Genomic DNA, 12,495 nt, shown 5'->3' on the forward strand with positions numbered 1-12,495 from the left:
TACATTCTTACTTTGCCGTGCAGTACATTAACTACTTGTGCATTAACACTAAATATCGCCAGCCAGCACATACAATAAAATGCTAGTGCAAATTAGTTGTAGATGGATGTTATTCATATGATATAAGGTTGGCTATTTTTTTGTAAATATAAGCTAAATAAATGCATCACTTAAATGCCATTTCTACTGCAACAGACAGCATAACAAAGGACCAAGAAAAAGTGAGATTTAGTGGTATTCCCATTTATTTCTTTTTTTATTTGAATGTTCCCTACAGTAAAACACTCTAACAGCCCAACTATTCCATTTCTAGTCACCTGAAACAGTAATTGCCCTGCATATGGGCACCTCTATGATTATAGTTTAGGGTGGGTATAGTTTGAACACTCTGTGGAATTGATGTGCACCACAGAGGTAAAAAAAAAGATTCCAAACCTGAAAGCCTAAAAGCTAGAAAAAGGGCAAGCGTGTCAGACTCAGAGAAAACCAGACGTAGAAAAACAAAAACAAAAACAAAACAAAAAAACAACCTTGAGAGAAGAAAAAAACTTTATTGTGGCACTGCACTGCACCACTTGACACAAGCTGTCGGGAAGAAGAGTGCATGATTGAACATATGTCATTTATTCACGCTCAATTCATCCAGCCTCGATAGCAGGGTTGAGCAACAGAGAAGTAAATGGAGAAACTTCCTGCCATGTCAGGCAGGAACAAAAGCTACAACGTATACAGTTTAAGGCGGGGGAAAAGAACCAGTGGCTACCTGACAGACGGAGCTCACCGGTCCTCAAAAAAACAGCAGGCTTCATCGACATTTGTCTGAGGTGCTAAGCAGAATCCCCGGGGGGCACCTTAGGCTTTGATACTGCATCAGTTTAGTGTAGCGGTTGTCAGAGTGATAGGGGTGGGGGAAGAGATGAAGGGGAAAGGGGAGAGCGGTAGAGACATGAGACAAGGACTCGAGCAAAGGGCAGGGTGGGGGTTGAGAAGGGAAGGGCAGGTGAACAAAGAAAAGTAAGAGAGAGAGAGAAGGGAGCTTGGACAGAGCGGTCGAGGGTTGATGATTGATGAATAGAAAGAGAGTGAGAAGGAAAGGTAGACAGATAGACGGTGAATGGATGATAGGGAAAAGAAGAAAGAGGGGTGGGATGGGGAACCAGTGAAGAAGAAAGCATTTGTGCAAATGAGGGAGCCATTCAGTCAGATCTTTTTAGTGAGTCTTTGGAGTGGCTTATGTTGATCGATATTTTAGTGATATGGTCTTCTTTTGCTCAAAGAACATTTTTCCTGGAGAATTTGCTGTCTGACTTAATGCTCCCCGCCACTGTTTACTTGGTGATTTTTCTGGGAAAATGGGACTAAAGGCATCTAATTTCCTCTCACCTCCCCTCTAAATGGCTATCAGTCAAGAGTGAACACGGTCTCTTGATGACAAAGAGCTACTCCCTTCTGCGTCTATGCCTGCCTCTCCTTACTGCCATCCCCCTCTTCTCTCCTCCTTTTCTTGATATGCAGACTGTGAACTCCCTGGTTGTCTTTGTGGTTTTTAGTAAGGAGATTGCTATATCCCAGCTCACCTTTTGAAAATGTCATAAAGAAGGTGAGATACACACTTCCCCTTTATGCACTTCTGTCAAAATATCACAGCTTGGCCTTTGCAGACAAATGCAGCACCTTAGTTTATTTAAACACATTTGATTAATCTGTTGGTTAATTTAAGTTTTTTTTTCTCTCCACTTTCTTTTACTACCTGAAATGGGAAAACTGTCCATAACCAAGTAAGGGTCATCTGCAGATATTTATAGAAAACCTGACTGTAATTGCTTTTTAAATAATTTGTCAATGGGAAAAAAGGACACATTCTAAAGGTAACTTTTCAGTATTTACTGAACTCAGTGTTGTGGTTATTTTGACTTAGTCAAGTCAAATACCATAGATAATTTGCTTATTGATGCTTTTGAATTTCATTGTACTCTTACCACTATCTTCATACCTGCCAACCAGACATATGTTCATGCTAAGTAACCCGTTTCTTTACACTACTTGTACCCATGAACATAGCCAGACCAGACTTTGAAAGGTTTTAGCATAATTCTACATCTTGGACTTAGTATTTGTGTATAATTATTACTGTGTGAAAAGAGTGCTAAATATGCCCATGGACAACTATTAACCAAGGTTAAATGTTAATCCTAAAATGAAAATGTAGAAAATGAAAATGGCTTTTCACAATGCATCTTTTACTACCCCATAATTGTCAAATATTGTAGTAAAAATCTAAATTATACTCCACAACAACAGCCATGCAATTACATTCATAATGCACTCGCTATCATAAAGTAAGCTGTTGGATTCATTTTCCTAATGTATTTGGTATTTTGTATGTATGAGTGGCCAGGCGAAGATGTAACGGACCAAATTAAAACATTGCTCAAATTTGTTTTGAAACTGTTGAAACTAGAAAACCGAAGGAGAGCTTGATCTTTGCTTCGAGACTGTTTTCATGTCTGGTGGAATATAAAGTAGTCTTACATCGTAAACAATTAAAAATATGCTTGTGGTTAAACTTTAAAACTGACAGAATAAGTAAAGTGAGCTCGGAGCAATGGATGACTATAAAGATATTGTTTTTATAGATAAGGTCAGTGTTTTTAGTTGTGGTGCTTCAATTGAGTTTTAGTGTTGGCTGGAAGGCAAAGACAGATGAGGAATGCTGTGACATTGAGTAACCCTGACTCCTGTTGAAAGTTTCTCCTCCCAATATCTATCCTCTGTTGTACTAAATAGATGTTAAAGAAGAGACAAAGAACAGAGGCCATGCACCAGGGACCAAAGACATACTGCAGACACCTGTTTACTGCTTTATGGACTGTTTTTTTTTTTTTTACAGTATACAAACAAAGATAAGGAAGGGAAATAAAGATAAATAAATAACTAAATAAAAAGAAAAAACTAACAAACAAACAAGAGGCCATAATCCCTACCTGCAATAAGCCACCCTGGTCTATGATCAGGATGTTGTGTGTTAATGAAATGTGGAGTGACTGGTAGGGTGGGGGGTTAGTCAGAGTCTGTCAGTGGTGATCCCGGGACTTGTTGATGAGGCCTGAAGAAACTGTTCCAATCACCTTCTCAGCAGAGCGAATGATACACTGCAGTCTGCCCTTGTCCTTGGCAGTGGCAGCAGCGTACCAGATGGTGATGGAGGAGGTGAGGATGGACTCGATGATGGCAGAGTAGAAGTGCACTATCATTATCTTTGGCAGGTTGAAGTTCTTCAGCTGCCGCAGGAAGTACATCCTCTGTTGTGCCTTTTTGATGAGAGAGCTGATGTCTCACGACACAATCAGCTGCGCACACAAACACAATCACAGGGTTGTTTCTGCAGAAGAATAATTGCGGACATGCAGTAACCCAAAACAGTAGAATCCTCGAAAAAATAGGTACAACCAGACAGGATCACACAGCTGTGATGGGCTGTAATGAATCAAAGCTCTTGACAATGAAGTATCCTTTTGAGTTGATAATGATGGTGAGTCACAGGATTAGAAGATGGACTTGCGTGCTTTGGCTTCTTTGATCTCTGAATGCATTAGTGTGTACGTGTGTTCGCACATACAGGCATTTGTATGGGCTTTTTATTTAGTTTGTGTGGGGGTTTGTTATCATCTCATGTTGTTGGTTTTAAATCATCTTAAAACAGACTTATTATAGAAATGATGGCTCATTAAAATCGAGTCCTTAGAAAGTCCTGTGGAGCAGTTGTTGCAGGTCTTGGTCTCCATCTGACCTTTTGTTTCCCCGTCTTTCTTCCTCGCGCTGTAGAAATCTCTCTTCAATTTTTCTATTTCTCTTTCTCTCTCATTTCTCTTGTCTTTTCACTATGTATTATTGAAAGCCACCTTGAGTTGAATTTCCATAAATCTTAACATAGTGGCTTTAATAAAACTGTGAAAAACGTGTTTATCATCACTGCTCTTAGAATGATGCATACAGATCTTTATAATTGCTTTGTAGAAGGTATAGTTTACTGTGTTGTATCTAATCAGTCACACATGTTCCGATTGCAGACAAGTTTTTTTTTTTTTGGCCACACATGATAGGACACATGATTCTAGGAACTATTGGGATATACAGAAGCAGCTGATGTCTTGACATTGCTGTGTAATGTATCATCTACACCATCAGTAACAACCAAAGGCAAGGATGAGATTCCACCGGTTGCCTGTGGAGAGCAGTGAGGAGCAGTGAAGTCAGGTCAATGATCAAGTTTTCATACTGACTCATAATAACATTTCATCTCTTTATTTCTCTCCCTTCCCTTCAATCGACTTCTTCTCCAGGGAGCCCAGCCGTCCGACCAGCCTGCTGCCTGCTGACTGGAGCTCGGTGCTGGGTTTGGGGAGGGAAGATGAGCCCTTACCTCCAGGGCTGGAGACCCTTCCATTTCGACTGATGCAGCAGGACTGCACTGCTGTCAAAACCCTGCTTTTAAGACTGAGACGAACACTGCAGGAGGTAGGATATACACATGCACCCACATACAGAAGCATACAGACTCTTCTTGACATGGGTTTATACTCAGATTGACTGTCACAAAGCACAAGAATAACACAACTAGATGCCGAAATTCATTGTTATTCCAGACAGACCCTTCTCTGATCAAGTTATAAATGTATTAAATTGTTTTAAACCAGTGACGGTAAGGGGTTGGCAAATAGTATGATGCAATTGGCATTCTGAACCAAAACAGTGCAGCGCTCCACTGACAAATTTCTTCACTCCCTGTTTTAATCAGCTCTATTTCAGCTCCATGAAATCTTTTTAAATTGGATGCTTTTCCGCCTTTAAAAGGTCTCTGTAATCACTTTGTTTTGTTGATTTAATCACATTCTACATTTGAGCGTTTGCCATCATATTCTTATGATATACATATAAAAAATGCACACATACACTCACACTCCACACATTAATCCTTCTGTTTCAGAGTATAACTCTGCTCTTTAAATCTTTTAGCCTGCTTTAAAACTAAAGTTTTACTTCAGGCTATGAGTCCCTCTCAGTCTGAATGTCGGGGAAACCAGTAAAATTATATCCACCCATTATAGACATGATTAGCTGTAATGGCCACTTTGTAAAGCACTGACACGTTGCAATAGCTGCACAAGGTTTAACTGTAAAAGCCAGGGAACCAAATTGATGGCCCTGTGCAGTCATGCGGTATTTTAAGTGTGGGACTACTTCACAAAAGAATGTAAATAGAGCATTTACATTTTAGAATTTATTGAGATTTTCTTGAAGAACATAACATTATTCTAAATGTGATTTATATGTTTTATTTGGGGTAATAGCAATTTGCAGAGAGCTTGACTTGGGGCTGATTCTCAGTCATAATGATAAAACATACAATCAACTGCTGATTGTAAATTCCAGTTTAAGTTAGAGTTCACGCCAGGCCGGAATGATAATTACACTCTTGTGGAGTGTGGCAAGTATTTCAAAGTTGTGTAAGCACAGCTTCAATATAACTAGTTATTTGGAAGTTAATGTTTGGTGGTGCTGAATGTATTGTGTTTTTAATTTGTAATGAGAGTGCTCACATAATCACTAATACCCTTTATCACATTGTGATGATATACACAGTGTATGATATATTTACATACCAAAGAGGGATGATAGTAGTAGTGATAGACCGAACGGCCGATATATCGGGCCGATATTTGCGTTTTTACGTGTATTGGCATCGCATGGAGACGCTGCAGTTCACGTGCAGACCATGCACTGCCCCTCTTAAATTACAAATCAACCACTTTATTTCAATGGCTACTTTTCAGGTTTATTGTTTTCTTAAATTATTTAAATGTGTTGACAAAGGATATTTTGTGATGACCTGATTATATCTGTCTATAATATAATATGTCCGCAAGCAATACATCATCAAGGCTGTGTTGTAGATGTTGATGAAAGCCTTTTACCCTTGCACAGTTAACCATATGCAGTGCACCCATCCATATGATGCACATTGCACACATAATTTGGGTGATATGAATGTAAGATGATTGCAGAAGTGACACTGATCTGTGGTTTTGTTTATTATTTTTAAAGAAATGACAGAGCAGATTCTGAAAACAAATCCAGTGTGGCAGGGTTTACTTTTTTATGATTGAGGGAGCAAAAGCAGTATCGGCTCCAAATATTGGCCCAAGAAAATCGGCAGGCCATATCATCGGCTAAGGCTGATGAACAAAACAATTGGCATCGGCACTAAAAAATCCATATCGGTCGATCCCTAGATAGTAGTACCATATGCTGTGGAAGTTGAGCTGAAAGAACATCCATTAGCAAAGTCTGGATGCTGTTTTCTTGTAATCTACATGGGTGACTGACCCTTACCAAATGCAGCAATATTAAATAGACACACACTCACAAATACACAAAAATACATATAAAAGGATGACCAGACCTTCCCTAATACCCCACCATTAGTCCCTTTAAACTAAGATCAAAGCTAGCTGTGAGGACCTCTCTGTGAATTGCAGTCCACAGAGGCATATGTATGGCTTTTTCCCTTTCTCTTCACTTTTCATCTCTCTGTTTTTTCCTCCCAGGACCACTGTAAGAGAGATATCAGACATGAAAATGATAAGATAATAATTAGTGGAGAGAGACATAAACTAGAGTGGTGATGGAGAGACCAAAGGGAGCGTGAGAGAAAGAGAGAGCGAGAGGGTACACAGCAGCAGAACATGAATATGAAAGCAGGGATACTTTGCCCTCTTTGCTTGCTCTGTTGTATCATTAACTTGCAAATTGTGTTATCCTCCATCAACGGATGTAATCCATTCTTCGGCAAGGAGAGGGTGACATGGCATGTCTGTACGCTCTGCATTTTATTTGCTTGACCTTCTGGTATTGAGCCCAATCTTCTGTTCTTTTCTTTTGTTAGCCTTCACTTATCATCCCTTCGCGCTAATGTCTGTCAAAACACTGGTCAGCTTTATATGTCACACATAACATTGCTGAGTTCCATTCCAGACATCCTCAAAACAGCTGAAAACTTTGAGAAATGCTTTCAAAGAGGCACAAATTACGACTCATGCAGTGTAAACTAAGAGCTATGAAGCCAGACGCTCAAGTCCAAAAGTCCAGTATTTAAATCACTATCTCCTAGATTTTTTTTTCCATCTGTTCTCTATACCACTCACTACTGTAGCAAAGACTGTTTTAAAATATAATTGAACAACCTAATAAAATAACAGAGTTGACATTTACATGATACCCAAGAAGTGGCATTGTCACTCTGTTAAACTTTTAGGTTTCCCACAAATATAATAATATACACCAATAAACAGTCAGGAGCAGCTTGGTAGAAACATTGCTGAGAGGCCGATTGCTTGGCCTCCAGTATTGCCTGCTTGCAGCTTTCTTGAGAACCGCTCATCTAAACAACTTTACACCTGACACTGTGCTTTCTTGAGTCCTGAGCAGTACACCTGCCATGACATTGTTGCATCTTCTAGCAATGAGGGGGTATACGCTTTATTTGCCAACAGCTAGCTCTATGGGACTAGGCTATTTTAGGGAACAAAAGCGTTCATTCCGAAAGTTAAATCCCTGATGCTTGAAATATTTAAGTTTTGATACAATTTAACATCTCTGGTCTTTCCTGTTTCTCTTTCTTCATCTGTTCTTTAATGTACTGTATCGAGCGACTGAGAGCGAACTGTACCCAGCATGCCATTTGGGGTTTTGGCTGTATAACAATAGGGGTCCCCTCTCAATACACTGCACAGTGTGTACATAACACACTATTAATACATATGTCCCATAGGTCTCAAGAGCTCACACTCAACACTGCACTTGCTTCAGCTATACACCCGCCATGTGTGAAATCAGTCGGTTTAATGGTTGTTGAGAAAATCAAAGGACAGACAGACACTCCTTTCATTTTATTTAGATTATGTAATTGTTCGTGTTTGAAGACTGCGAGTTAGACTTTTAATTACATTTTTTAAAAGTGTCAGACAGTAAATGAGAGAAACAGTTTCTTTATTGACATTTTAAATAAATGAAGCAATATCAGTGCACAATAGTTTAACAGAAAACCATGTCATTGTAACCGCATCATCGGTAGTGGCAGCATAAAGTGGTCGCCTATTGAAACACAAATGGAAGAGATTGCCCAGCAGGCTGCGACATGTTTTTAAGGTACTGCCCAAAGTCCTTCCAGCAATTTACAAATGGATGAGGTTTCTTTTTGAGATTGAACATCATTTTTTCTGAGGTTGTATACAGTATGAGGTGACCTCCTTAAACCATAAGGAGACAGGAGGGGAAAGTTCACTCTTCTACATGATAGCAATACAGTTGTTTCCAGCAATCAAGGCTAATTTAATAAAGCGTATATTTTTCCTCCTGTCCGCTGGCAAAGCTGTTGTGTCCCCTAACAAAGCAAGTCTTGTATGTCATATTTGTCAGATTAAAATATTTAAGGCAGCTGTAGAGACTCCATCCATTTTTTAATGTATTGTTCTCTCAGCAGTTTATCCTGTTGGCTGAACGGAGAAACACTTCTAAAATGCCACTGTCCATGTGTGCATTGTTGCCTAACACAATGATCCCCATTTGTCAATGTCATCCGTGGATTCTAGCAAAACTGTGACGGTTCTACTTGTTACAACATATACTTACAGTTTTTGTGGACAGGTCCGGATTTGTTGCATAACGGCTGCGGCTATGACTGACAGCTGAAGTCACGAGGACCCACGAGATCTCGCGAATTCTCTGTGCTCGACTTCCTGTCCCGCACTATCTGCCCTGTGCTGAATTGCTGCGGAGCTCTCTGGTGTCCAGCAAAAATAGAAGCTCTGCGTATCTGCTCCGGAGGGCTGCGGATCGCCGGAGCTGTGCCGGAGTCAAAACGCAGCCGTTCTGCAGTCAGTGGAAATACACACATTGACTTTAATGGAAACCTTAATGACTCCGCCGCCGTTCCCGAGCGAATCCGCAGACGTTCCGCAACCGGTGGAAAATGGGGGTTACCCTTGAGGCAGCTGCTTGACTTGTTGGAGCAGCTTATTATTGCTGCCTCCACCAAATCTTTTCAGCAGCATAGTGTTGTTACAAGGATACTGTATAGTGGAAAATGCTGTTGTTTATTACATTAAAGGCAGTGGCACTCATCTCTGCCGTCATCACTACACTTGTTGAAAGAAGCAGAACCATTTCTTTATAGTTTTAGTTTAACACAAGAACTCCTGAAGCCCAGGTTTAAAAAAACAAAGAAAAAACTTTAGCAATACTAGTATACTAGTATTTTGAATTCAAATCACCGACACTGATTGCCACTACACTATGTTGTTAAGTGTGTGCTGCCTTCTGATAAAAAGCCAAATGTCAATGAGCGAGAGTTAATGCACCTTGAGTTATTTGAAGGTTTTCATTTCTTGATTTAACTGATGTGTGAATGGGATTAAAGGGGTGTATCAAACTACAAAACCTGCTTTCCTTTCTTAGGCCATTCATCATATTTAGACAGTTAGCTTCTGGGTTGTGCAAGCCATTAAATCCAGAGCTCCTAGGCAGCTTTTCCCTTCTCAAATCTAAAAGGCTTTTTACTGAACCACATCTAATTGTGGGGACAGTTGTGTGTTAAGGCCTGTGGGACAGGGGTGACCTTAAAGACAATGTGTATGTGTTAGAGGGAGAGGGAGAGAGAGAGAGTGTTTGAGTGTGTGCCTGTCGCTCCACATGTGTAAAGGCATTGATCACCGATGACATATTGAGGGCCTGACGCCATAGCACACCTATAATTCTAATAGGGAGGTATGCTTCTTTAAAAGGTCAGCCAAACTCTTATACCATCAAGTTTTTGCTGTGCAAAGATTTGTGCTCAGATGTTTCTCAGAGCTACCTTCATATCCTGAAACTAGGCCAAAAAATATGTGCAAACTAAATCAGGGTTTTAACATAAAAGCTCCTTTTTAGAGTGTATTGTATCGTCATCTCTCTTAAAGTGATGGTTCGGAGTAATTCACCCTAGGGTCCTTTGCACCATGACCTCGAGCCAAACACCCCCCCAGAAGCTTTTTTCACCTGGGTCGAACATTGGGAGAGTTAGCTAGAGTAGCGTTATCAGCTGAATAGCTAAGCGCAGGGGCTAATGGACCCACGTTTGTATCTTGTAAGTTACCCCACTAATAATGCCCGGAATGATACCAAACGTCTACAAGTAGTACAAATAGGTTATGCTCTCATAAAACGATGGATTGGAAAGTTTGTAAGTACACCAGACGTTTATGAACACTTGCCTGCTCTCTTCTGCTCTCTGTTGCTGCTGCTGCTGCTGCTGCTACCTGCAGTTAGACGAGTGCTTAGGGCCGTCTACAAATTACTACACCGAAAAGAGTTACAACAAAAATATTTATTAATTCAATGATTAAATAAGGTAATGTCTCCAAACTTACCTCAATTATTACTTGTCTCCTGCTAGTTATACTACAGCACTTACTTAAAAAAAAAAAAATTAAAAAATATTTTTGTTGCATCTCTTTTCGGTGTTGTAATTTGTAGACGGCCCTAAGCACTCGTCTTACAGCAGCAACAACAACAGCAGAGAGCAGAAGCAAGCAGGCAAGTGTTATTTACATAAACTTCTGGTGTACTTACAAACTTTCCAATCCATCGTTTTATGAGAGCATAACCTATTTGTACTACTTGTAGACCTTTGGTATCATTTCGGGCATTATTAGTGGGGTAACTTACGAGATACAAACGTGGGTCCATTAGCCCCTGCGCTAAGCTATTCAGCTGATAACGCTACTCTAGCTAACTCTCCCAATGTTAGACCCAGGTGAAAAAAGCTTCTGGGGGGGTGTTTGGCTCGAGGTCATGGTGCAAAGGACCCTAGGGTGAATTACTCCGAACCATCACTTTAAACAACTGACAAATTGGCTTGCATATACTGCAAATCTGCAAGAGGGCATGAGATAACAAGAAATAGACTTTATCAGCAAATTAAGTGGGTGATTTTACTTTACATTTCCCTGTTCCTTGTCACATCTTTGTCATGTATCTTGTCATATCCTCCTAGTGTGTGCTGCCATGTCCTTACCATGCAGCATTACATCAATGTCAGCAGTCTTGCCTGAAGACATGACTTTATCCTCTCCAGCTTCACCATCTGTCCGATCATAAGCCCTCACAGGTGACATTTAGACCAGCGTCTGCTCTCTTTAAGGAGTGTAAGTGCGTCCACGTTTGTGTTTGCATGTGACAGCATGTGCACCCTTTGTCACATGAATGTACGCACCATATGGTATGTGTGTATGTGTGTATGTGTGTGTGTGTGTGTGTGTGTGTGTGTGTGTGTGTGTGTGTAAACCTCTAGCTGCCCCCGCTCTCTGCCCACTAGACACCTGTGTCGAGGAGCAGAGCCAAAATATGTCTGATCACAGCTGGTGTTAAAAACACAGAGATTATGTAAGAAACTAGATTAAAAAAGTTAGAACGTGAAGAAGGTATTTATACAAAAAAGTTCTCTAAAAACCAATTGTCCTACATCTTTATGAACCAAAGGTGCTTCAAATCTAGATCAAAAGATTAGATGTAATATTGTCCTGCAGATATTCTGTAGAAAATGACTACTACACTTAGGTTTTGGATGATGCAGCTTAAATACGCACCTATCTTGATAAAACTAGTGTATTATACCTCTCTCTATACCTCTATAATTTCTAATCGAATGAGTATCCAGCCATCTATGTGTAATGTGTCTGCCAATATTGCTTAACAACAAAATGAAATTACTTACTTGCAGATGTTGCATGATGCATTTTGTTACAAACCGTATAAACTGACAGATCCTGCTGTAAAAAACATTCCGTGCACATCCCTAGCTTATCAACAGCACTTACATTGTATACAGGGTGCGAACTACGGGGGAGCTAGGGGGAGCTCGGCTCCCCTTAATAAGACATGGGCTCCCCTGAAAACGTGATTTGTGAAATTTTGGGGGGTCTCTAAAAATATTGACAGTGTGTCATTTTGACGTGCAATTTCAGTTTTGTGTAAAGTGATCATCGTGGATTATTATTTGTAAAATTGCAAACATTTTCATTCATGCATGACGGCGATTTAAACCTAATTCACTTCAATAAAGATAACTATACATGCTATTCTTGTTATGAGCAGCAAGGCGCGGCGGCGCTGCGGTGCCCTATTAGCACACCTCTCCCCGGGGTGACAACGCAAGAAGAAGCTGAAGAAATAATGTCCTCTCTGGCTGAAGATGATCCTAACCTCTCTTGCTCCTCTCTCTCCCGTTAAATTAGAACAGCCAGCAGTGGAGAGACTGGAAGAGCCCATATACATGGCTGTTTGTTAAGGATAGAAGCTTGGGGTGCGTCGCTATGTTATTTTTCGGTAGCCTGAGTAACTTTAACCGTTGTTCATGTGAAATCTCAAAGACAACCCGATGCTTTGTTTATAGAGTTT

At 40.3% G+C, this 12,495-nt stretch overlaps 1 protein-coding gene across 7 annotated transcripts in view; it reads left to right on the forward strand.

Moving 5' to 3' along the window:
* ccser1 (coiled-coil serine-rich protein 1) overlaps positions 1–12,495 on the forward strand; it is a 129,963-nt gene that overhangs the window by 35,196 nt on the left and 82,272 nt on the right. For all 7 annotated transcript variants that reach the window (XM_039802938.1, XM_039802939.1, XM_039802935.1 and 4 more), the window contains exon 7: positions 4,344–4,518. In XM_039802938.1, the coding sequence (XP_039658872.1) occupies positions 4,344–4,518 (175 nt within the window). The remainder of the gene's footprint in view (positions 1–4,343; positions 4,519–12,495) is intronic.

This window comes from Perca fluviatilis, chromosome 6 (assembly GCF_010015445.1).
Source record: "Perca fluviatilis chromosome 6, GENO_Pfluv_1.0, whole genome shotgun sequence".
NCBI lineage: Eukaryota > Metazoa > Chordata > Actinopteri > Perciformes > Percidae > Perca > Perca fluviatilis.